The sequence below is a fragment of the Tricharina praecox genome (genome assembly GCF_024521635.1).
Source record: "Tricharina praecox strain CBS 144465 chromosome Unknown BZA05scaffold_46, whole genome shotgun sequence".
Taxonomy (NCBI): Eukaryota; Fungi; Ascomycota; class Pezizomycetes; order Pezizales; family Pyronemataceae; genus Tricharina; species Tricharina praecox.
The window spans coordinates 104,103-127,637 of record NW_026250448.1 but is presented as its reverse complement, the minus strand read 5'-3'; the positions used below and the strand labels follow the sequence as shown (position 1 = coordinate 127,637).

The 23,535-nt window shown below is 54.1% G+C and overlaps 6 protein-coding genes across 6 annotated transcripts; 3 read left to right on the top strand and 3 right to left on the bottom strand.

Moving 5' to 3' along the window:
* Positions 1 to 8,249: 8,249 nt before the first annotated feature.
* On the bottom strand, positions 8,250 to 10,463 carry BZA05DRAFT_211371 (uncharacterized protein). Its single transcript, XM_051479614.1, has 8 exons — positions 10,354 to 10,463; positions 10,109 to 10,277; positions 10,027 to 10,058; positions 9,754 to 9,926; positions 9,270 to 9,697; positions 8,885 to 9,196; positions 8,597 to 8,778; positions 8,250 to 8,537 (listed from the first exon to the last, which is right to left on the bottom strand). Exons 1-7 carry the CDS (start codon positions 10,362 to 10,364, stop codon positions 8,650 to 8,652), a joined length of 1,254 nt encoding a protein of 417 aa, XP_051334856.1. The 5' UTR covers positions 10,365 to 10,463; the 3' UTR covers positions 8,250 to 8,537; positions 8,597 to 8,649.
* Positions 10,215 to 12,445, bottom strand: BZA05DRAFT_211362 (uncharacterized protein). The gene is made up of 9 exons (XM_051479613.1): positions 11,875 to 12,445; positions 11,499 to 11,809; positions 11,358 to 11,445; positions 11,199 to 11,306; positions 11,091 to 11,146; positions 10,987 to 11,022; positions 10,591 to 10,937; positions 10,354 to 10,513; positions 10,215 to 10,277 (listed from the first exon to the last, which is right to left on the bottom strand). Exons 1-8 carry the CDS (start codon positions 12,146 to 12,148, stop codon positions 10,501 to 10,503), a joined length of 1,233 nt encoding a protein of 410 aa, XP_051334855.1. The 5' UTR covers positions 12,149 to 12,445; the 3' UTR covers positions 10,215 to 10,277; positions 10,354 to 10,500.
* A 1,726-nt stretch (positions 12,446 to 14,171) lies between these two features.
* BZA05DRAFT_412979 (uncharacterized protein) lies at positions 14,172 to 15,839 on the top strand. Its single transcript, XM_051485153.1, has 7 exons — positions 14,172 to 14,564; positions 14,676 to 14,989; positions 15,058 to 15,145; positions 15,206 to 15,313; positions 15,378 to 15,436; positions 15,491 to 15,526; positions 15,598 to 15,839. Exons 1-7 carry the CDS (start codon positions 14,342 to 14,344, stop codon positions 15,673 to 15,675), a joined length of 906 nt encoding a protein of 301 aa, XP_051334854.1. The 5' UTR covers positions 14,172 to 14,341; the 3' UTR covers positions 15,676 to 15,839.
* A 241-nt stretch (positions 15,840 to 16,080) lies between these two features.
* Positions 16,081 to 19,024, bottom strand: BZA05DRAFT_412974 (uncharacterized protein). Its single transcript, XM_051485152.1, has 8 exons — positions 18,290 to 19,024; positions 18,059 to 18,221; positions 17,962 to 17,984; positions 17,677 to 17,861; positions 17,198 to 17,589; positions 16,762 to 17,136; positions 16,519 to 16,692; positions 16,081 to 16,451 (listed from the first exon to the last, which is right to left on the bottom strand). The coding sequence occupies exons 1-8, from the start codon at positions 18,634 to 18,636 to the stop codon at positions 16,272 to 16,274; spliced, it is 1,839 nt and encodes a 612-aa protein (XP_051334853.1). The 5' UTR covers positions 18,637 to 19,024; the 3' UTR covers positions 16,081 to 16,271.
* Positions 19,025 to 19,150: 126 nt separating this feature from the next.
* BZA05DRAFT_422773 (uncharacterized protein) lies at positions 19,151 to 20,475 on the top strand (the record flags this gene model as incomplete). The annotated part of the gene is made up of 2 exons (XM_051485818.1): positions 19,151 to 19,219; positions 19,315 to 20,475. The coding sequence occupies 2 exons, from the start codon at positions 19,151 to 19,153 to the stop codon at positions 20,473 to 20,475; spliced, it is 1,230 nt and encodes a 409-aa protein (XP_051334852.1).
* A 1,198-nt stretch (positions 20,476 to 21,673) lies between these two features.
* BZA05DRAFT_412965 (uncharacterized protein) lies at positions 21,674 to 23,201 on the top strand. Its single transcript, XM_051485151.1, has 2 exons — positions 21,674 to 21,861; positions 21,937 to 23,201. Exons 1-2 carry the CDS (start codon positions 21,811 to 21,813, stop codon positions 23,152 to 23,154), a joined length of 1,269 nt encoding a protein of 422 aa, XP_051334851.1. The 5' UTR covers positions 21,674 to 21,810; the 3' UTR covers positions 23,155 to 23,201.
* Positions 23,202 to 23,535: the final 334 nt, after the last annotated feature.

Sequence of the window (23,535 nt, the reverse complement as noted above, 5' to 3'; positions counted from 1 at the left end):
GGAATTCCAGATGCTTGTTCCCAAGCTCAATTGGGACGAGCATGCGAAACTTGACGCGCTGCGAGAGGGAGTATCCATCGAACTCCACCGGCAACTTGTGGGCCGTACCCAGGGCCTCAACTACGATGAGTTTGTGGCCCTCTGTCAACGCCTCGACTCCGAGCTGCGTGCCCTCCAACTTCGTGAGGGACGCCGCAGCACCAACCCCCCTCGGCAGAGTAGCACCCCACACCCCACGGCGCCGCTCAGGCACACCACCCACAACACCATGCCCGCGACGACCACTGCCACAGGAACGGCCCCCGGAGCCATGGACTTGAGTGCCAACAGCCGCAGGATCCCAGACCAAGAGCGTGCTGCCCGGCTCCGCGAAGGCCGCTGCCTGTACTGTGGGGGAAGTGGCCACATGGCCAGGCACTGCCCCAACAAGAACCGAAATCCGTTCCGAACAGCCGTCGCCCGGCTGGAGTCAGCCCAGCCCACCAACACCACCCCGACTCACACCTATCACAACTGCAACCAGGATTGCGGCGAGACCTCCCAGCAGTCGGGAAAAGCCTAGACCAACAACCGCTTGATGGCACTGTTGTTGGTCGTACCCAGGATAATTCTTTGTCTCCTATGTCCCCTATTTTTCGTTTGTCTAGTCTTTCAGTGTCAGGAATGGTTGTGGAAGAATCATCAATGGAAGGAAAACATCTTGTTGTATTGTGTAACCTTTCGTTTGGTGACAAAACTATTGCCACGCATGCGCTGATCGATTGTGGGGCAACCGGAATTGCATTTGTAGACAAAGACTTCGCCCGCCATCACCTCCTACCCCTCGTACCCCTGAAATCCCCGCGAAGTCTCGAAATCATCGATGGCCGTCCCATCGAGTCAGGCGACATCACACATGTTGCCACCACCACTCTGTCCATACAGGAACACCACGAGGAAATCCCTATGTTTGTCACCAAACTAGGCCACTACCCTGTTGTACTCGGAATCCCCTGGATGGACCTCCACGATGTGGCCATCCGGTTCAGCTCCCGAACCCTCACCTTCGGCTCCCAGTACTGCACAGCCAACTGCAATGCAGTGCCCACAGTTGCACATGGAATCACCACCGACCCGCCTGACGTATCTACCTATGCTCTCGCGTCAAAAGTAGCTCAGCAAGAGCCAGCGGTAAGCGCGGGGGCCGGCGACATCGTGGCCCGCTACATTACGTCTCCCCCAAGGAAGAATCACCAAGAATGCACTAACCTTTCAAGGGAAAGCACAGTCAGAATCTCAGCCTTACAGATGGAATCATTCCAAGAACTGGTCAACAAGGAAAGCCTCACGATTTTCAACACCACGCTTGCCGAGGTCAACGGCGCACTGGAAGGAAAGAAGGACCCCACGGCACATATCCCTCACGAATATCACGAGTTCCTACCGCTGTTCTCTGAAGCCCTCGCCCAGAACTTGCCCCCGCACCGACACTACGACCATAAGATTCCACTCAAGGAGGGATTTACGCCCCCATACGGACCACTGTACTCACTTTCGAAAACGGAGCTTGTCGCACTGAAGGAATGGCTTGACGACAACCTCAGCAAAGGTTTCATCCGTGCCTCTTCCTCTCCAGCAGCATCGCCAATCCTGTTTGTCAAGAAATCGGACGGCTCCCTACGCCTGTGTGTGGATTACAGGGGCCTGAACGAAGGAACAATCAAGAACAGGTACCCACTCCCACTCCTCCAAGAAACTCTGATGCGGCTATCCGGGGCGAAATACTTCACCACCCTGGATATCCGCGGTGCCTACAACCTTGTGCGGATGGCGGAAGGAGAAGAGTGGAAAACTGCCTTCCGGACACGCTACGGGCTCTTCGAATCCCTCGTCATGCCCTTCGACCTCACCAACGCCCCTGCCGACTTCCAAGCTCTGATCAACGATGTGCTACGCCCGTTCCTCGACGGCTTCTGTACCGCATTCATCGATGACGTCTTCATTTACAGCGGATCCTTAGATGAACACCGGAAACATGTCAGGAAAGTACTTCAGGCCTTATCAGCAGTCGGTCTACATCTCAAACCCGAAAAATGTCATTTCCACCAGACGGAAGTCAAGTATTTGGGACTGATCATTACAACAAACGGGATCAAGATGGACCCAGCGAAAGTCTCCTGCATACTGGAATGGGAGGAGCCGAGTACCGTCACCGATGTGCAATGCTTTCTGGGATTTGCGAACTTCTACCGGCGATTCATCCAAGACTATTCCAAGGTGGTATCCCCATTGACAGCATTGACCAAGAAGGAGGATGGAAAGTATGTTCCCTTCGTGTGGGGACCGGAACAGCAGAAAGCATTCGACGAACTAAAAACAGCATTCACCTCGGCCCCGATCCTCCGGCACTTCGACTACGATCGGCAGATAGTAGTGGAAACTGACGCCTCCGACTACGTCTCTGCCGGCGTCCTATCTCAGTACGACGACGAGGGAATTCTGCACCCAGTGGCATTCTATTCCAAGAAACACTCCCCGGCAGAATGCAACTACGAGATCTACGACAAAGAACTCCTCGCAATCGTCCGCGCCTTTGAGGAGTGAAGACCACATCTGGAGGGCGCTCCTCACCCCATCCAAGTCCTAAGCGACCACAAGAATCTGGAGTATTTCATGACAACGAAACTACTCAACCGACGACAGGCGCGATGGTCAGAGTTCCTTTCCCGTTTCCATTTCAAGATTGTCTACCGACCAGGCAAAGCGGGAGGAAAACCGAATGCACTGACCAGGAGGTCAGGAGACCTCCCTAAAGAAGGGGATGAAAGATTGCTTGACAACCAGCAGGCAGTTCTGAAACCAGACAACCTACCGGAAGAGCTCCGGTTGGCAGCAACCAACACACCCGAACAACACCGTCCCCTCCTCACGTCACTGATAACGGAAGGCTACGACATAGACCCCGTCCCGAATCGAATCCTCGAGCTACTCCGAAATGGTACACGCCATTCAAAGGAGATCTCCTTGGCCGAATGCCGCGAAGTCAACGGGCAACTGATCTACCGAGACTGCCTCTACGTTCCAGAGTACGGCCGACTCCGACTACGACTGATCCAGGACCACCACGACCCACCGACCATGGGGCACCCAGGGCGCGCGAAAACCCTGGAACTACTTGCTCGAAGGTACTACTGGCCACAGATGCGAAAGGACGTCGACCAGTTTGTCCGAAACTGCCACACCTGCCGGCGAACCAAGGCCACCCGGCACGCACCCTATGGTGTCCTGCGCCCCCTCCCAGTACCCGAGAAGCCATGGCAACACATCTCAGTCGACTTTGTCACTGGCTTACCGGCCTCAAAGGGGTTTGACGCCATCTGTGTTTTTGTTGACCGACTGACCAAGCAACGCCATCTCCTACCATGTACCACGACCATCACCTCGGAAGGACTGGCCGAGCTGTTCTGCGACCGGATTTTCAGGTACCACGGGTTGCCAGAAACCATCGTCTCGGATAGGGGTCCCCAGTTTGCCTCGAGATTCTGGAAACACCTATGCTCATGCCTCAAGATCGAGCCACGCCTGTCGACTGCCTTCCACCCCCAGACTGACGGCCAAACCGAACGGATGAACGCCGTCATGGAACAGCACCTCCGCGCGTACGTCAGCTACCTCCAGGATGACTGGGTCGACTACCTGTTCTTGGCCGAATTCGCTGGCAACAACCAGGTCTCCGACACGACTACCCTGTCCCCATTCTTCGCTAACCTAGGATACCACCCACGGTGTGACTTTGAGCTGGATATCCGTGTCGACACCAAGGAGGAACATCAAGCTCAGAGTGCGGCGGAACGGTTGCATCAAATCCACGACGTCGCCCGCAGCGAAATGCGGTACGCCCAGGCACGGCAACAGGACGACTCCGACCGACACCGAACCCCTGCGCCAGCCTTCCAACCAGGCGACATGGTATGGGTGGATGGTCGGAACTGGCGCACCGAGAGACCCAGTCGCAAGCTGGAAAACAAACACCATGGTCCCTACCGTGTGATTCGGACAATCGGAACCCACGCCTACGAATTGGACATCCCGGACACCGTTCAGAAGCACCGAACATTTCCTGTATCCCTCCTTCATGCCTCCTCCGATGATCCTTTCCCTGGACAAATTCCACTGCCCCCACTGCCGGTAATCGTGGACGACCAGGAAGAATGGGAGGTTGAAGAGGTCCTCGACAGCCGGAACCTCAGGGGCAAACTCCAGTACCTGGTGAAATGGAGAGGCTACGCGGCACCATCATGGGAACCAGAGGAGAACCTTACCGAAGTACAAGCTGTGGACGACTTCCATCGACGATACCCCATGCAGCCTGGACCAGTCGAACTTGCTCTCGTGGGAACTCGAGCCTTAGGAGGGACTACTGTCACGGCTCGCGACGGAATGACGAAGGGAGGGTCGGCACAAGGATCGGGAGAGTTGGGGGGCAGTGCAGAGGCAGTGCACCGGCAGTGCAAGGATGAGTCGCAGAGGATTGGGGGCTGTGTGCAGGGAGCAGGGATAGCGCAGCAATGAGTCGCAGGAGATTGGGGCTGTGTGCAGGAAGCAGGGATAGCGCAGCAATGAGTCGCAGGAGATTGGGGCTGTGTGCAGGAAGCAGGGGTAGTGCGGCTGCGCAGGGTGTGAGTCACGGAAGTGGGGTACTGATAAGGTGGATTTCTCAGGGTCTGGCACACGCCCACCGTCATTGTCAGGTTGCGGGAAGAAGTGGAGGATTTTCTATATAAACGGGCCGTTGCCCCTCTGTATTTAGTTCTTCACGCAACAACTTGTTAATTCAACCACTGTTACCTCTGTCCTTGCCTCGGCTGCCGTCTGCGCCGTAGTCCTTGTCCCTGCCTCTGTTCCCAGTTGCCGTCTGCACTGAGCCCTGCCTCACCTTGTCTCCTGAACCCGTCTTGCCTCTACCGAACCCAGAACCCGATCCCCAGCCCTACTTCGCTACCTGGAGCCTTGCCCGACCGTGCCGTTACAGCACCGGCACATCAAGTAGGAGACTTGATAATGCTTAACGGGCGGAACATTCAAACCCGCCGACCATCGCGGAAGTTGGACCACAAGAACCATGGTCCCTTCCAAATCAAGAAGATCGTATCGCCGCTCGCTGTCAAGCTCACTCTGCCAAGGAAGTGGAAGATACATAATGTCTTTCACGTCTCGCTCGTTGAACCATTCCGAGCCGGCACCCGAGCACCACCGGATCCCTCTCAGATCTTACGAGAGGCCGATGATGTGGAAGGCAACGAAGAATACGACGTCGATGAGGTTATGGGCAGCTCGAAGAAAGGTCGACGAGTGCTCTACCTCGTGAAATGGCTCAACTACCCCGAACAAGGGGACTGGACGAACGAGCCATTTGACAACTTCTCAGTAGGCGGTCGGGAAAAGCTACGTGAGTTTCACGCACAAATCCCGATGCGCCGAGGGACTACCGGCTCACAGATGAGTAAGAGTTTTTTCCCATGTGGTTTTCTCGAACTCGGGCAGGTAGTAGGATGAAGGGGATGGAGGACTTCATCCCCAGTTATCAGGTGAGGATAAAGGCGAGGACTTGGGTGCTTCGGGCTGAAGCCTCGTGGGAGGGGAGATGATGTGACACCCCGATAGGTATCGGAGGTCACCACGGTCGCAAGAGATGTGATTAGATAGTCCGGGTGATTAGAATAGAGTTGCGAGCCGAAAGGATAGTTAGAAGCGATCAAGGACAAGATAGGAAGGAGGAAGCAAACGGATTCCAGAGTCTAGACAGTGATCGGAGATGCGGGTGATCGGGATAACAGTCCAGAGGACTTTGAGATCTCTGTTCATAGCGCCCCGCAGTAGGAACTCCGATCCAGGGAAAAACTGTTATGACGAGAGAATCGAACATCGACCTATGGGGGCAGAGAACTTCGAGCGAAGAACTCTGCCGGCGCATGAGGGAGATAATTGCTCGGAAACTCCGATCTATCTTGGGCACGTGGTGTTTACCACCTGCCTAGTCAAGAAGACTATCCGAAGAGAGCTGACGACGACTCAAGGCTAGGCCGCGGAACTCCGATGCAAAGGAAGCAACGGAGCTACGTTAGGCCGCACTCTAGAGGAATCCCGTGCTGAGGATCGGGACGACTATAAGTCGAACCGAGCGGGCAACTGAACCAAAAAACACAATGATCGCACCGAACAAACCATCGAAGAAACACTCTTAAGATTATTCCGTTGTGAATTATCGAAATTCCTGACTTTTATTGTACACTCGATATTACCATAGACTCCGACGACACAAACTCGTTCCAGTATCACAACGGGTGATGCACGGTAAAGTCCAATACAGCTGAGATCGCATGAGGCAGTGCACCATGTAACCGCGTACAAAGGTAACGCCGATTAGGAACCTGTTATGACGCGCGATTACCCATGTATCGACATTGACAAATGACAGTCTGTAGAACCGGGCTGGTTTTCAGTGCCGAGATGAAGATATGTACTGCTTACTCTGACCTACGCTTGGGTAGGCAGTGGTAAGCACTTCTTGCCTAGTCGGAAGCGGCTATCCCTACGACAGCGTACGGCTAATCCACTGCCTAGACTCAATGGGTGACTCTCCGTAGCACTTACGCCACAGCATGACTTGAAAGGCGTTTGTAACGGAGTTCCCCACCACAGAGTTTTCCAATCACGTTCTTCGATGTACGAGTAGACTATATAGTCACTCGACTATCGTCACGGAAAATCCCAACACCAGCACAATCAGAACACTGAACACTGCCGGCGATACCCCTTAAGATTATTCCGCTGTGAATTATCGAAATCCCTGACTTTTATTCTATACTCGATATGTATCAAAGAGTCGACGTCCTGAAACCGTTCCAGTCTCACACATCCTGCCTCCCAACGCTTTCGATCCTTGCATCTGCCCTTCCTTCGTCATTCCATCCCGAGCCGTGACAGCAACAGCTTACACGACTCTACGGTCTAGACTCAGTGGGTGACTCTTCGTAGGGCTTACGCCAGAACATGACTCAAAAAGGCATTTGCAACGAAGTTCCCCACGGCACAGTTTTCCGATCACGTGCTCAGGTGTACGGGTAGACTATATAGTCACTCGACTATCGTCACCGGAAACCCTAACACCACAGAACCAGAACACTGAACACTGCCGGCGATACCCCTTAAGATTATTCCGCTGTGAATTATCGAAATCCCTGACTTCTATTCTATACTCGATATCTATCCAATACTCCGGCGTCCCGAAACCGTTCCAGTCTCACACCTGGTTCCCTCATATATGGTATATGACATACTCCTTCATAGAATATCATGCAATGTATTCTCCATCACGGAATATTATGCAGTACACTAGGCATGGTGAACTGTCACGCTTATGATTGGTCACCATCTATCACTCGCATGTTGACGTATCCACCAATTGTAGCCACGAGTATGGAACAGATCGACACAGGACCACAACACAATCGATTACCATGCATAGTAGAATGTTTTTTGTCATAGAAAGTTATGTTACAGAGCAGTATTGAAGGGTGCTCTTGCCAGCACGCCCTCAGGCACGCTCGCCGGCACGCGCTCGGGCACCCTCGACGGTATACCCGTCTACACTCTGCCGGTGATACACTCGGCAAGTCTCTCGGTCTCTGCCTCAGTGATGATTACAGAACTGCTGGCCAGCCGTCATGCTCACGCTCTGCTCGTCGGCATGCTAGAGAGCACGCTCTCGGTCGTGCTCTCGGTCATGCATTTGGCACGCTCTTGGCGTCTGGGTTTCGCTCGGCGGCAACCTCACGGTCTTGCTGGTCATCTGGCTCTCCGCCTGCTGGTCGTCATGGTCTCGGGAGTGATCTCGGTCATCCACTCGGCATGCTATTGGAATTCAGGTGCCGCTCGGCGGCAACCTCCCGGCCTTGCGCGCCGTATTGCTCTCGGTCTGCTCGTCGTCATGCTCTTGATTAGACATTCAACCATGCACTTGTTCTTGCTCGCGAGAACGCTTGCCGGCACGCTCTCGGCGTCCCTGCCAGCTAGCCCTCGATAAGGCTCTCGAGCAGGCTTTCGGCCACCTAGTTATCGGTCAAGCTAGGTATCTCACTCTCCAGAAAGCTGTCGACTAGACTCGCGAGCACGCTTTACACGGTAGCGACAGTAAGTAAGGAGACGGAGCAGTGTCCTCGCTTTCAGAACATTCCCGTCATTTGATTCAATCAGAACAGTTTATTCCCCTGCTAAAGGCTCTTCCTAAATACATAAAACAGGAGATAATCTTTCATATACTTCCGGATGTTAGTGACGCCCACAGAAGGATCCCTTTTCATGCCAGCCATTCCGGCTTCCTCTTCGTCGCCGAGCATACTATCCTTTTCTTCGGCGCCGGCTCGATGCTCCGCTACGAACGTGATGAAATGGTAGAGCACAAGAACTATCCCGGTCAAGGCTATCGCGACCACGGCCCATATCCACCATGTTGAATGGACAGCGGTGTGCTCGAAATATGGAAGAGCGAATAGAGCCTGTTGAGGAATATATGGATCAGTTACCGCAGCACATCCGAAGAGCTTGGAAAGATTACCGCGACACTGGTTCCAGGCAGAAACGTCATCGTCATTATGGCAATCGTTTTCATCACTCGGCTGTTCTTCGTCGTTTGTTTGACCTCGTTTTGGTTGGCGACTGAGATCTTTTGGAGTGCTTTGCCATTCGCGATCTGTTGCCGGTCATTTGCAGCTTGGATGGAATGGAATAACTGTTATTCTGGTAATCAGTATGCCGTTGAGAAAGATGCTGAGAGAGAGAGAGAGAGAGAGAGAGAGAGAGAGAGAGAGAGAGAGAGAGAGAGAGAGAGAGAGTCAACACTTACCACGGTCAACAGATTCCGTATCCTTCTCTCCATGTCCTCCTGTGCCATGGTGAGGGCAGTAGTCTCGGCAAGCTGTTGTTTGAACGCGCTCCCAACACGTTGGGCTTCATGGACATCCAACTTTAACTGCTCAGACATGACCTTGTGTTCCCGCATCATCCCAACAATCACTGCTGAGATCGTTGCAAGCTCCATCTTGTAGCGTTGGCAATGCGCGTCCATGGTATGAAGCTTTTTGTATTTCGCTGACGTCGTGTCCTCTACCACGCGAAGCTGCGCTTGATTTACTAACATGTGCGCGACTTCTTTCTCCTGGATGCCGTCAGTCAGCGTTTCCGCTGGGCCCCCTCCCTCGGCTCACAGGTGACCAAGATGATGCACGTACATCGCTATTTAACTCCGACGCGACATACTCAAATGTCACCTTCCAGAAATGCACAGCCATGCTTATGTAGACGATGTTTACCCAAAGGGGGTTCCGATCAATCATTCCCATACCACCGTCGTCCAATGCATGTAGCACTCGCTGCTTGGTGACTTCCGCTGACTCGAGTAAGCCAGAGCACAAGTAGACGCAAATGACGGCCGTCGTTTTTTCGAGAAGATTGTGTCTGCAAAATACGGCCAAGTCAAACTGTCCGATGTCGGTTTTCTGTGTGTCAAGATGTAGGTAATCGGAACCCGGATTGGCGTCTGAGTGTTCTCCGTGATGATTTGTAGTACAGTCCCGTGTGAGATCGGCGACAAGTTGTTCTCCGCCAGCCTCTGTAGTACAGTCCAGTGCAAGTCGGATCGGGAGTGTGTACCAGAAAACTATGTTTCGTTAGTATTCTGGCGCTCTCTCACACGCCTTGGACGGTCAAGAATACCTTGTATTTTTTCAGCACGCGGCGGCCTACTTCCAAAGGCGGTATACCGAGGTTCACCCCCGTAGTCAAGTACTGAGTTGATGAATGCCACCGGGATATCATAGCACAACGCGAGTTCCTGGAACACGTCGGCGGCAATGTGAAGCGTTCCGGTGGCGCTCATAGTAATGTAGCTGCCGAAAACGTATATCAGCATTGGCAACAATTGAAGATGCTGATGGGATCCCGAGATCATCATGTCGCTCTTTGGCGCATAGGAAGGGAATTGCGTACAATAGTTGAAACTTTGGTGCTGTCGATTCATCCTACGACCCATAAGTCTTTGTCTCACCATCCCAGCATCAAGTGCACTTACCCGGGCCGCCTCGATACACTTCTGCAGTCTCTTCTTCCCGCAGAAGCTAGCCGCTATCAAACCATTATCTTGGGTTCTCATGACCGCAACAGCTGTAAGTTTTCCGAACAGTGGTGGGTCGTGATCTTGGCGACGCTGCTCAGCCTTTAGCAGCAAGCGTGTATCATCCCTATTAGAACGTGACTGATTAGCCCTTGGTGCTGCTCGTCAAGTAAACCCCGACGCAAGGTGTATGTGGTTCCCACAATTCAGGCATGTGAAATTTCAAGCGGGAAGGCCAGTGATCGGCGTGTGGGCCCACCACATCTCGAATGGTAGACCATCGGTTTAGGATTATTCCTGTCGCTGTCGTGGAGGGCTTGAAGCCTTTTTCGGTTGACGGGTGGCTGGCGTCAGGTATTATGTCTGGTTCGTTGTCGCAATTAGGCATTGGAATTGGCGATTCTAGCAAAGGATTGCCCTGGGTCGCCTTTGATACATACTCGGAATCCCGGTCTTTCGGAGGGTTGATAGAGTGTGACGAGTCCTGGGATGCACGCATGCTCGAATGAGTTTCTTTCAACGCACTGCCGTTATGTAATTCCCCCGATACAGGGTAGGGAACGACCTCCGGGGAAGGTGCCTCCACTGGCGCAGGTATTCGACGACGAGATTCGGCGGAAGGTCGCACTCCGTGAGGTGCGTCCAGCATCGGAAGTTTGGGGGGCGGACCTGCCGAAGGAACAGCTATACGGTTATCTCGCGATTGGTTGCGAGCCTTAGGTCTACTAGAAACTAGTGGCATCAGGAAGTCCTCATCGAGCTCAGAGTCATCGTCCATGGCGTCGATCTAGATTCAGTCAGCTCTGCGTGTCCGAGAATGCTATACGGCGACGTACAACTTTGTATAGAGCTCCAAGCATAAGCTTCCAGAGCTGATGATAAGAATCGTTAGCTCATGAAAACTTATGATCGCGCAGGGATGAGGGATCCAGATATTTACCACATCCCAGTAAGGCCGATGACCATACGGACGGAAATCTTTCAGGCGAGATTCGACTAGATTGCCCAGTTAGTGAGATTTTAGGTAACCAAACGCTTCTCCACTTACCCGGTAGGCAATCAATCCACGCTCCCAAGATCTGATCGTTATCAAGATCTTTTACGAGCTCCTTGCCAGCCTGATCTCCGCCGACTCGTGCAAACATGAAAGCCACAGCTGAAGATATTAGCGACTTGACTCCGAACCAGGAAGAATCGTTGAACCGACCATCTTCTGTTTTGGTAGGGTCTTGGGACAATTTCACGAGACAGTTGTTGATGGCCGTCTTCAAAACATCCTTAGTTTCCGCCTCAGGCTTGTACTCAGATCAGTAGGGCTCGGAGTAGCTGACAATTGGGAATGGCTTACATTGCCGTTCGTAATGACGATAGTGAGTAAAGGCCTGATCATGGTTTTGTGCTCGACAAAAGGCCTCAGAATGCGTTTCTTCAGCTGTCCACCAACTTCGGCGGATTCGCCGTATTTAATTGTCTCGAGGATTCCAGAGACCTCTGATCTTCGGACGTCTTTATGATCTGTACATTGGTCGTGGAGATTGCAGCACCGGACAGAGACCACACCTTTGTCATTGGCTAGCTCGTAAACATCGACAATTGCATCCAACAATGTCTTTAACGTCTCTCTTCGAGCATTCTCGGCTTCCGGTGAATCGCTGTTATCTGATCATTCGCGTATCCGATTAGGCCTCTTTCCCATCACGTGCGGCAAGTTTGACATCACATACCAATCAAGATGACCACATCATATAGCACCAAAACAGAGAATTGTTCCGCCATTTCTCTGGGACAGCCTCTCGAGATCAGGCTGTTGACGAGTTCCGCACCTTTGCCCCCGTAATTTTTGAAGTCGCTGTCGGAAAACAAATTGAGCAACCCCGGCTTCTGACGGCTGCTGAATGCCTTGAGCTTTTCTGTGCATCTTTCCGGTGATATTGTCAATATCGGATAACTCGGAGTTAGTGCTCCTTTGCGAGTTGCGCTTCCGTTTGCTGTTGCCATGGCAAAATATGGTGAGGTGGGGGATGCTCCGCCAGATGGAGAGGGTCGATGTGAGAGATGGAGTATGATGTCGCGTTTCCAACAGTCGGAAGGAGTCCGTCCCCTCCCCCCATTTAAGCGATATCATCTGTTGTGGGACCCGGACGGTGAACACGATGTATACGGCTCGATGTGGTCGCCAGTGCGCAGTTCCGATGCCGTGCCGGCGCACGATGGAGGGCGAACGAGTGTAGGAAATGAAAACGAGAACCATACGTAAACTCCACCCACCCGCATGATTTTCGAGGTTGGCCAGCTGAAAACTATTCTCGTTGACCCGATGCGCGTTTCCTGCAGATAACTGGGCGGATGGACCATTTCCGGGAAAGTCCGTCCCGTGATTTAGGGGGCCTCTGGATTCGGTGTCACATGGTACTTCAGTGCTGTCACCACGTCACTGCATGGTGGGAAATGATTCGCCGAAGAGTGAAACATTGCACTCCATGATTGAGTATCGTTGGCTGTCCATATGCAACCTCGTGCAATGTATGGTCTGCGCATCATGCACTGCGCATCAATAGGGAAGAAGCTCCGGTGGCTCACGATGTGCTTCTACTTAGGACTGCTGTCGGTTACGAATACAACGAATGGCTGCGTTCATCTGTCGGCGAGTCCGTGTGCAGACTGTGCCCGCCCGCATGAAGCACATATCTCGTAACCACAACAACCACGCAAGACCAGTAATCTCTCCGTGCGTCCATAGAACTTCTTGCCGAGTCGACCCGCTCTCATCGGCGGTGCTCATTGCTTTTCAGTGACACTTGCCCGATTCCGCGGAGACATCCGTTACGCAGCCTGGCTGTTGCCTAGAAGCACAACGGTGAAGTAAAAGTGTTTCACTCCTATCCACCTATCCGCTAACAAAAAATAGCGAGCGTAGGGCGGCACCGCAGAACAAGGCCCTCATGCGGAGTACGGGCGGGCCACCTTGCTTCTGGTTCCGATAGGCAAGTTCAGAGGCAGTCGAATCTACTCAAGATTAGCAGTGGCATATCAGCCTGCCAGTCAGTCAGATGTATTCAAACTCAGCAGCAAAGGTCGGATTCGGGTACCTATGTCCGACTTATCCATCAGGTTTCATAGCTGTCGTAGATGTTGGCGCTGTTCAGTAGTGTAGATTCATGATCGCGCGTGCAGAGTGACCGTGGGGCTAGAGGACTGTATTCTCGTAATGAGGAGACGGAACCCTCTCCCACCGCCGGTCTCCGCCGGGACCAGCGTACCCAAACTCCGCGGCACTGAGACTCACTCGCACGACCTGCGATAAGACACATCTTGAGGGGCTGGGCGGGAGGGTGGTGTACTATGGACGTGTGCCCGAGCGATGGAGGAGCTTTTGTGACGGCTCTTTCGCCAATGCCTCTCCACGCCGGGAAGCGAGTCGAGAGAAGGTGAACACACAAGGGAAACAGGATGTAAATATTGATCGTCTATTCTGCAGATGATGAGAGAGGGGATAGAGGTTGATTGTCTATCCCGTAGATGATGATCAAGAAGGATGAAGAGGATGAAGATGAAGAAGAAGGGGAGGAAGACGCTGCCATGCCCGCCAACGTTGAATCCCTCCAATTCGGACTAACGATATTACGCACTACTAACCACATTCGTTCACTCCCGCCGAAAGGAGGCCGCCTTCACGTCCTCCTCTCGCCGACAGCCTATCCTCCATCACTCCGCCACAGCTGCGTATCGTAACATTCACAGGTTCTCATTCGGATGACGGCGCCATAGTACTTGACTAACAGTGGAATCTACGAGTGATGCGGTATCCAGTACACGGATGGTGTGTGCGCATTTTCGCGGCCTCGCGTAATGGGAGCAATCAGCCCAACCTGCACGGAATCGGCGGATCATCAGGAGAAGGCTTCAAAGCCAATCGATATTGATGGCCGCCATACTATGAAGTTGTTCTTCTGGGTGTAACCCTATCCCCCAAATCTAGGGGCGGGGTAATGCATATGGTACTACAGCGGACTGAGCCGCACAAACTTATTCCCCACAACGGAGACTCCGACGCGGGGAGGACGATCTACTTAAGTGGGGTTAGCGGACCGCCCTGTCTAATAGTTAATACTAGAAGATCGCCCCACACGCCGCATCGCCCCCCGTCCCGCATCTCGCAGCCCAAAGCTCCCACACATTCAATTCCACGCGATGGCAGCCTCTCGAATGCACGCAGACAAGTTCTCGTCGAAGCTGAAGCTGTTCGTCGAGCGGCAGAAGCCGGGACTGGTGCAGTTCTTCCCAGACTACAATTTTGACGAGTATTCGCAGCGCGGGGCGGACATGGTCGAGACGCTGGTCGATCGGGCGTGTCCGCGGGAGATCGCCGAGCAGTTTGCAGTTCTGGCACTCTATGATCTGGTCATTCTCCTTGGTGGGTGACGACTCCGACTCACGGCCAGGCGAGGCTGGAATGCTGGAATGCTGGATTGGTGGATTGGTGGAATGGAGGGAAATCGGCCTAATCCCCCGTGCCCCAATATAGATGATAGCAGCTCGATGGAGTACGAAGACGGCGGCAATCGAAAAGATATGCTGAAGAAGGTTTTGGAGGCGATTGCCGATGTCTACGAGCTAGCACGGGAGGAGGGCATCGTCTCCGTCCGATTTCTCAATAACCCGACGGGGCGCAAAGATATTAAGAAGGCAGACGTTGCTGGGCTTCACGCAGAGATCCAGTACGACGGAGTCACTATGACGGGCACGGAGCTGCAGAACAAAATCTTGAAACCGTTCGTCCTCGAACCACAAACTCCCATGCGCAAGCCGCTGCTTACAATGATCATTACCGACGGCGATGTAAGCCTCACAACCACGGTGCTGTACTACCGCGCGGCCTGCGGCCATCATGCTGATTCGGTTTCCAGATTGAGGGCGAGAAGCAGGGGGTGCTGAAGAGGAACATCAACAACTGTCTCGCAAAGTTGGACAACGATTCCGAAAGGACGGTTGACTGTGAGCCGCCGGTTTTCTTTCTCCCGTCTAGCGTCTCCTCCAATCTGACATCTTTAATAGCCGTTGCATTCATGTTTGCACGCATCGGAGACGATCCGGCGGCTAAGACGCTGATCGAGGCCCTGGACGATGACGACAAACTGGGCGCGTGGATCGACTGTCTTCCGGGTACAGGATGAATTAGCAGATGTGAAACCCTTGTGAACATACCGCTGCTGACTGCAGGATCTAGTCGACTCTCACCTGGACGATATCGATATCAGCACTAACGGACGGTCGCACTGGGACGTGGTAAGCGGCATCTTTTTCCTTCTGAAGTCGACATATATTAATAACGTCAAACAGCTGCGAAAACTTATGCTCGGAGGTCTCTATGAAGACGTAAGTTCGCATTGAAATTCACATCCTCCGAGGGTTCCCGTCGACGCTCATACATGTAACCGTCATGACAGGTGGACGAAGACGACGACATCTATGATGAGTCGCTACCATTCGAACCGCATGGGAAAGGCCCATGCGTAGATGTATAGGAAGGGCGGCTTGACATGGGTTCGGGTGGAGCTTTGTTTTTGTTTGATCAGTGATTGCTTGCGACCTAAGTAGATCATGGCAATATAAGTACACACTCCGTTTCCTCGCCACTGTCCGATCCGGGTTCGGGTGGAACTGGTTGCCGACGGACTGGGAGCGGGTGACAGAGCATGAAGAGCATGAACTTCTGGTACATAATAAAGAAAAACACGCGCAATCGAACCGTCGCACTAGTGTCCCAGTCCATTAGGCGCCCTAAAGGGTATGCGTTCTCACCTTGCCGGCCCACCGTCATACTTTGAGTCATGAATGTGGGTTTCCGGAATCAGGATGGAGATTTGGTACGAGGTCTGTGAGGGTTAGGTTTACTATAGCTGGGCCCAATCTCTCAGATCCATCAACCGGTGAAACTCAATGCGGGTATGTATTCTCGACTCACCCGAGTCTCGGATCCGTCGGGACGACTACTAAGCGCGACTACAGTGTTTCCATACAACTGCGCAACACATAATCGTGGACGTTGCAGATTCACGCCACATGCCACTTGTCAAATCCCACTAGACTAGTATGTAGGTAGTACACTCAAATACACGCATCACTCCTGTTTCTCCGGATCCACAACCGCATTCTCCTTCCTGTGCCGCTCAGACGCGCCCTTCGAGAGCAGATGGTAGAGACCGAGGACGATGCCAGTCATCGCTGCTGCCAGCACTGCCCACAGCCACAGCGTCCTGTGGGCTACCGTGCTCTGGAAGTACGGTAGCGCCAGAATAGCCTTTACATAACAGTCAACACTCGGGTGTACGAAGAAAGATGGTGGCGGAAACGGTGGAAGGACTTACGGCGATACTCGTCCCCGGAAGAAAAAACATTGTCATCACGGCAATGGTCTTCATCGCGAGACTGTCCTTTCGCGTCTGCTTCACCTCGTCCTGGCTGGCGAGAGAGATCTTTTGCAGCTCGTCGCCGTTGACGATCTGTTGCTGGTCGTAGTCGGCTTGGACGGAGTGGAATAACTGGTTTCAAGACCTTGATGAGCGCGCAACAAACAGAAAGACCGGCGAGGGCGTGAGTTGATGACTAACCAACGCTAGCGTATTCTCCGTCTTCTTCGCCAACTCCTCCTGCGACCGTGTGATGGCGGTGACCTCGGCGAGCTGTTGCTTCAACGCCCTCCTGACCCTATCCCTCTCGAACTGTCCAAGCTTTAGCTGTTCGGATATCTCCTCATGCTGCTCCATGACAGCCACGACGACGGTCGCGACGGTGACGAGCTCCGTCTTGTAGCGCAAGCAGTGGGATGCCATGGCGTGCAGCGCGCGATTCGTCTCCAGCATTTCCGTCGATATCCGCGTCTTTTCCAACATCTCGTCCGCCAGCATCTGTGGTGTTTTGCCGGTTGGTGGCGGTCGCGGCTTGGGCTTGGCTTGCGCAGTCATCTTGTCTTCGATCTGCTTCTCCTGTTTACCTCAGCAGCATCAGCTTCTCCCGCTATTGCGCGTCTTTCTAGGTCGCACATACATAGGTATTCAGCTCCGCGGCGTAGAACTCGAACGTAACCTTCCACCACTCCAGCACCTGATCGATATACACGACATTAGCCCACAGCGGATTGCGGTCGATCATCTGTGTACCGCCGTCTTCAAGGGCACGGAGGACGCGTTGCTGTATGACTTCGATCGGGCCGGGAGTGCGCGAATGCAGGTTGACGCAGATGACGGTGGACTTCTTGTTGGCCAGGTCGTGCCGCGAGAGGATGACGAGATCGAAGTGACGGAGGTCGGATTTCTGCTTGTGAAGGTGCAGGTGGTTGAATGCGTTGATCTGGTAGATCCCCGTGTGCCAGTCTCGGTGCGCGTTCTCCGGGTCGGTGCACGCCATTGGAAGACGGATCGGGAGTGTGTACCAGAAGTCTAGAGACGTTAATTCCCCCAGGGGAGGGGTATTTTCACTCGACTCGTGCTGTTTTTTCTCCGCGCACAGGCAAGGTAGGTACATACCTTGTATCAGGTCGCCTGCCGGTCCGACGGGCTGCAACCTGCTTCCGAAGCCAGCATGAGGCGGCTGCCGGCTGTGGCCGATCAGCATCTTGATGAAAGCCACCGGTAGCTCGTAACACAATGCGAGTCGCTTGAAGATATCGACTTCTATACGGAGTCTTCCTTGCGCGGTCATGGTGATGTAGCTGCGGGAAAGGCAACATCTTAGCATTCACAGCGTCGGGTGAGCGGCGAATCGAATGATCGCCAAGATTATGGTGTTTTCGAGGGTGGGGGAATGCGTACAAGAGTTCGAACTTTGGTGCAGTCTAATCATTGCCCCCCTCCGCCCGTCAGTCTCTCCATAGTTATCGGAGGATTCCCAGACATTCATGACACTCACAGACTCGAAACATTTCATGAGTCCCCGCGCTCCGCGGAAGCTGGCCTCGATAGTATCGTCCGGAAGGGTTCGGACGACGGCAACACCAGTCTCCTTTCCGAACAACCAGAGGCCGCGTCCCTGCTGACCCCGCATTGCGCTTCTTAACTGATCAACATCGTCCCTACGAGCACGACGAATTAGCCTCCGAGTAGCACCAGGCGGGAAAAAAAAAGGAGAGATATCTCGCACAATTCGGGCATGTGCGTCTTCAACGCAAACGGCCATCGATTCTGGGGCTCCTTGATCAAAATCCGAGTGGTAGTCCATTTGCGCGCGGCTGGGCTCAGTACACGACTGCGAGACGTCGGCCACGGCGGCGTTGCCGTCGACGAAGGCGGCAATCTCGAGTCGCGGGACCGGTTGCGCGACCTGGGCCTACCGCCAGCAGGCGATGATGCTGAAGACCGTCGCGAGCGATTGCGGGAGTGCGGCCTAGCTGGTTCACCATCCGTTGCCGTCGGCGGTCGGAGATGTTGCGAGGCTTGCGTCGTGTCGGCGACGTTGGTTGGTACCTGAAGCTGTTGTGATGCTTGCATCGTGTCGGCGACGTTTGTTTGTATCTAGCCACCTAAAGCTACAGACTCGGACCGAAACCATTGACGAATCACAAGGCGCGGTGCTTCGTTATATGTACGTGATGAACTTGAGGCTCCGGCTCAGGGACCACGGAGGCTGGGGACAGGGATGAAGTCGAGCGGGGTGTCCCTGTCTCAGCGTACTAGCAGTGCACCTACATACAAGTGGAACCTTCCCTCAGCCACGGTGATCCTACGCACGTTAGTTGATGGTGTGGGGGTGAAGAATAATATGAACACTGCCTCCCTATTGGCTCCAACTAGGTAGTTAGTGGGTAGTCACGGCTGCCTAGAGTGCGCACAGCTCCCTGTACCGACAGGACAGTTATCGCTTAAACATAGTCGTCCGTACAGCCGTGGCTGATGAGCGAGGATAATGCATGCAGACACACAGCCCGGTTGACGTGTCCATAGATAGAGGAAATATACATAAACCCATCCTGCCCTTCGAGTCCGCATCGTCTAGGTAACAAGTATGATTCCAACCGCTCCGATTTTTTCTCAAGTGCCGCCGCAAGTCCTGTATATCCTTATTTTCGAGCCAGTAAGTCGTCTGTTCTATCGTACGCCCAAGTTGAGATCTAGTAGTACTCACCAAGTCCCCGTCGGAATAGGAACTTCCTGTTGGCCACGACGGAGGAGTACGACGGCGCCAGCCTGCACACACTGTTCCACACGACAATACCGCCGTCGAACTCAGATACGGAGAGCGACTGCCCGACACCAGCGATGGTTCACGGCCGGATCCTTACCGCCCTCCAGGATACGACCCCGGAGTGCGGAGTTACGGCTCGCCCTACGGGACGCATGAGGGGCGAGGCTGGAATGAGCGCCGGCCCAGTCGGGTTTGGACACCGGGCGGGCAGAGAAATCCCGCAGACAGGGAGAATACGGAGGAATACTCTGAGGACTTTTTTTCAGGACGACGACGATTATGTGGACTACGACGACAATGATAGCGTTTGGGCGTATGTGCGGGTCGGCGACAAGTTCTCTTACTGGATGCCGCGTCCCGTGACGCGGAGAACGCCGACGCTGATGCCGACACCATCGCACAGTCGCGACGTGGACCCAGATGAACGCCACTACCGAGTTTCGTCGGCTGCGCGGAATGGCGGGGAGTACGCGGACGCCGACGGAGAGACGATCGCGATCCAGCGCGGGCCAACACAACACCACCATCATGCATACACATTGCTCCACCACCCGTTCCCAGATGTCAATGAAGACAACAACGACGGACCAGACCCGCACCACCGCCCGCTGGACTCGCGACTACGGTCCTCGCGGCACCGCGATGCAGAACGGGTCGAGATCCTGCGAACGCCCTGGCCGCGCGACGCGTACAACTCTTGGAGGCATGGTTACAGGGAAGGCGGGAGTGAGACGGATCATCCCCACACGCGCCGGAGCGACTCGATACGCACGCACTCCGGTGACGTGAACGAGGGGCCGGTCGCGATCCTACGCGTGCCGGTGCACAGCCACCGGTACCGTCCAAACAGCCAGAACTACCGAGACGACCGGTACGACGACGACCGCAGCTCGTTCGCACGAAATCACTCGGGCACCGCTGATGAACCGCGCGTTCAGATCCTGCGCGGGCCGAGAACGACGCATTGGCACGGTGGCAACGACGGCGACCATAACAACCGCACGCACTCGGGTTGCGTGGGGGAAGAGCCCGTCGCGATCCTGCGGCGGCCGGAACCGAAATGGCAGTCACATGGTTGGAGACTCCTTAAACCGACACCTTTGCGACCCATTTTGACTCCCGGCTTTTCTCCACCACATCAATAGCTAAAATTAAAATTGCGCTGGGGAAAGGTAGAGCTGCCCTTCAAGGTCACCCTAGTGTCAAATCAAAATAATGGTCGTGGTTAATTAGTATGAGTGACTTTTGGACGAGCATTTTGTGTGAGGAAGTTTTTGAATTTCGCCTCATTATGTTGTGCGCAAGCATACAAACTACCGTATCTCGGATATGTAACCGTCCGCCCAGTGAGAACAGTGAGCGCTGTTACTCTACATACGGTCTTGACTCGCTTTCTAACTGGCTTGTGCCGTTACATACCGCTTTTCGGGCGCTTGGCGCTTGGTCAGTATAAAAGTTACTAGCGCAAAATCATCGTAATGTTTCTACACATGCAGAGCATCCAACTTCAGACCAATGCGTTCCAACAGACTTCAATAACGTTATCATCCTCAGTATTGCTAATGTGAGGCAGCACCTCTACAACCACATGCTGCCTACCTACTGCTTCCAGTCGCTTGCTTCTCCTGGCTACTACTGGTTCAATTGGAACACGCATCTTTTTCAATGCGCGATGAGAGCGCGCCCGCCGAGCCTGGCAAGAATGCGCCCACTAAGTCTGCCACGACCGCGTCCACCAAGTCTGCTGCTCAGGACATGTCAACTGAGTCTGTCGAGAGCGCGCCCACTATGCCGTGTGGATATCTTTGACCAGCGATCAGACTCCTTGTTATTCTCCGTTATGGTTTTCGTGATTTCGGTTCACTTGATATTTGTATGGTGCACTGCAAAGCTCTGCATATACCATTCCCACGATTCTTCATGAGCTTCTGCCTCCCCAACCTAATCAACTGATGTTCCATTGCCACACAGCGCGCGGAGTCAGTCAGCGCGCCAAGAGTCAGTCAGCGCGCCAAGAGTCAGTCAGCGCGCCAAGTGATGCCTTAAAATGGTATGGTGGGAGTGAGGGTGTGGCAGTGCTAATTCCTTTGAGTGGTTAGTGTGCACTAGATAGCGTTCCCAATTAGCAGAGTATCCCGTCCAAAGTCCGCAGGCAAGGATCGACAAGTGCCCACAAGACGTCAGTTCAAGATGTGTCCCACGGCACCACCTTACAGCTGCCTCGAGTGCACACACAGCCCCCTGCAACCGCCGACAGGACAGCTATCGCTTGAAAATAGTCGCCCGTATATGTATAAAGCACTCAGCCATGAAGCCGTACAGCCGTGGCTGATGATGCGGGGGTATTGCATGCAGACACATAACCCCAGAAACACAGCCCGGTTGACGAATCGGTAGTTAGATGAGGAAATAGACATAAACCCTTCATCTCCCTCGAGTTCGCATCTTCTATAGTAGGTAGTGTGAATCCAACCGCTCCGATGTTTTCTCAAGTGCCGCCGCAAGTCCAGTACGTCTCTGTTTTCGAGCCAGTAAGTCGTCCGTTCACGCCCCGCAACTAGCTTGAAAATGTGATTGCAGTACTCACCCAAGTCCCGCCGGAATAGGAGCTTCCAGTGCACCAGGACAGAGAAGAGGGACGGCGCCAGCCAGCATCCACCGTTCCGTACGCGTACAACGTTACCGCCACCGAACACAGATACGCAGATCGCCGGCCCATTCAGGTTGGGACACCGGGCGGACAGAGATATCCCGTAGACGGGGAGGATATGGAGGAATACTCTGAGGGCTCATATTCGGACGACGACGACGACGACTATGAGGACTACGACGACAATGATAGCGTTTGGGAGTATGCGCGGACCGGCGACGACCTCGCTTACCGGCAGCCGGATCACATGAGGCGGGAATGGCCGTTGCCATCGCACACTCGCGACGTGGAGCTGGACGAACATCACTACCGCGTTTCCTCGGCTGCTCGTCGGCGTTGGGACTACACGGACGGGGAGACCATCGCGATCCAGCGGGGGCCGGCACTGCACCACCATCATACATACACATCTCGCCGCCACCCGCTCACAGATGTCAATGAAGACCACGACGACGGAGTAGACCCGCACCACCCCACACAGGACTCACGACCCTGGTCCTCGCAGTACCGCGATGCAGAACGGGTCGAGATCCTACGAACACCCACGCAGCGCGACGCGTACTACTCTCAGACGCACGGTTACAGGGATGGCGGGAGCGAGACGCACCATCCCCACACGCGCCGAAGCGACTCGAGACGCATGCACTCCCGCGACGTCGACGAAACGCCGGTCGCGATCCTGCGCGCACCGGTCCACAGCCACCTGTACCGTCCAGACAGCCAGAACTACCGAGACGAGCGGTACGACGACGGCCATCCCCACCGCAGCTCGTCCGCACGATTTCACTCGGGCACCGCCGATGAACCGCGCGTTGAGATCCTGCGTGGGCCTAGAACGAGGCACTGGCACGGCGGCAACGACGGCGACCACTACGACGGCGATCTCGGCAACTACCGCAGTAGCTCGCGACGCATGCACTCGGGTGGCGTGGAGGAAGAGCCCATCGCCATCTTGCGAAGGCCGGAACCGAAATGGCATTCATACGAGCAAGGAGGGCGGAGCCGCAGAGAAAGGTCACGGCCGCGTGTTCGTGTCGGCGTTTTGGTGGAATCATTGACTAAGACGGCGGATAAGTTTTTGGAGACGAGCGGTGAGGCAGGACGTCCTCGTGATGGGTATGGGAATCCGAAAGGCACTGGGTGGCGACGGCGTAAGATTGGGATAGCTATGTGAGGAATAGAACTACTGTTGACTGAATTCAATATCTATCGGTTTCTACCACGCATGAAACAGATATTTATACAAAGCTCCCGCTTTCCGCTAAACGTCCCCTACGTGCGGCGGGAGAGCTCCGCCAAGTCCACATACATCTAGACAATATACACGCGTGTGCACGTGATAACACCAGTGCCGATCCAATCTGCCAGTAGTTACCACAACGACCCGGCATTGATCGTTCGGGCCAGTACCGATTCTAGTTGTGACCCGTCGCCCGCCTGGAAAGGCAAATCCAACCTACATACTTCCTGCGTGGTTCGTTCCGCGTTCATTGCCACAAATGTCGCGCCGCTAGAGTGAATAAAGCTTTAGAATAGAAACGGTCTTCCATCGCTC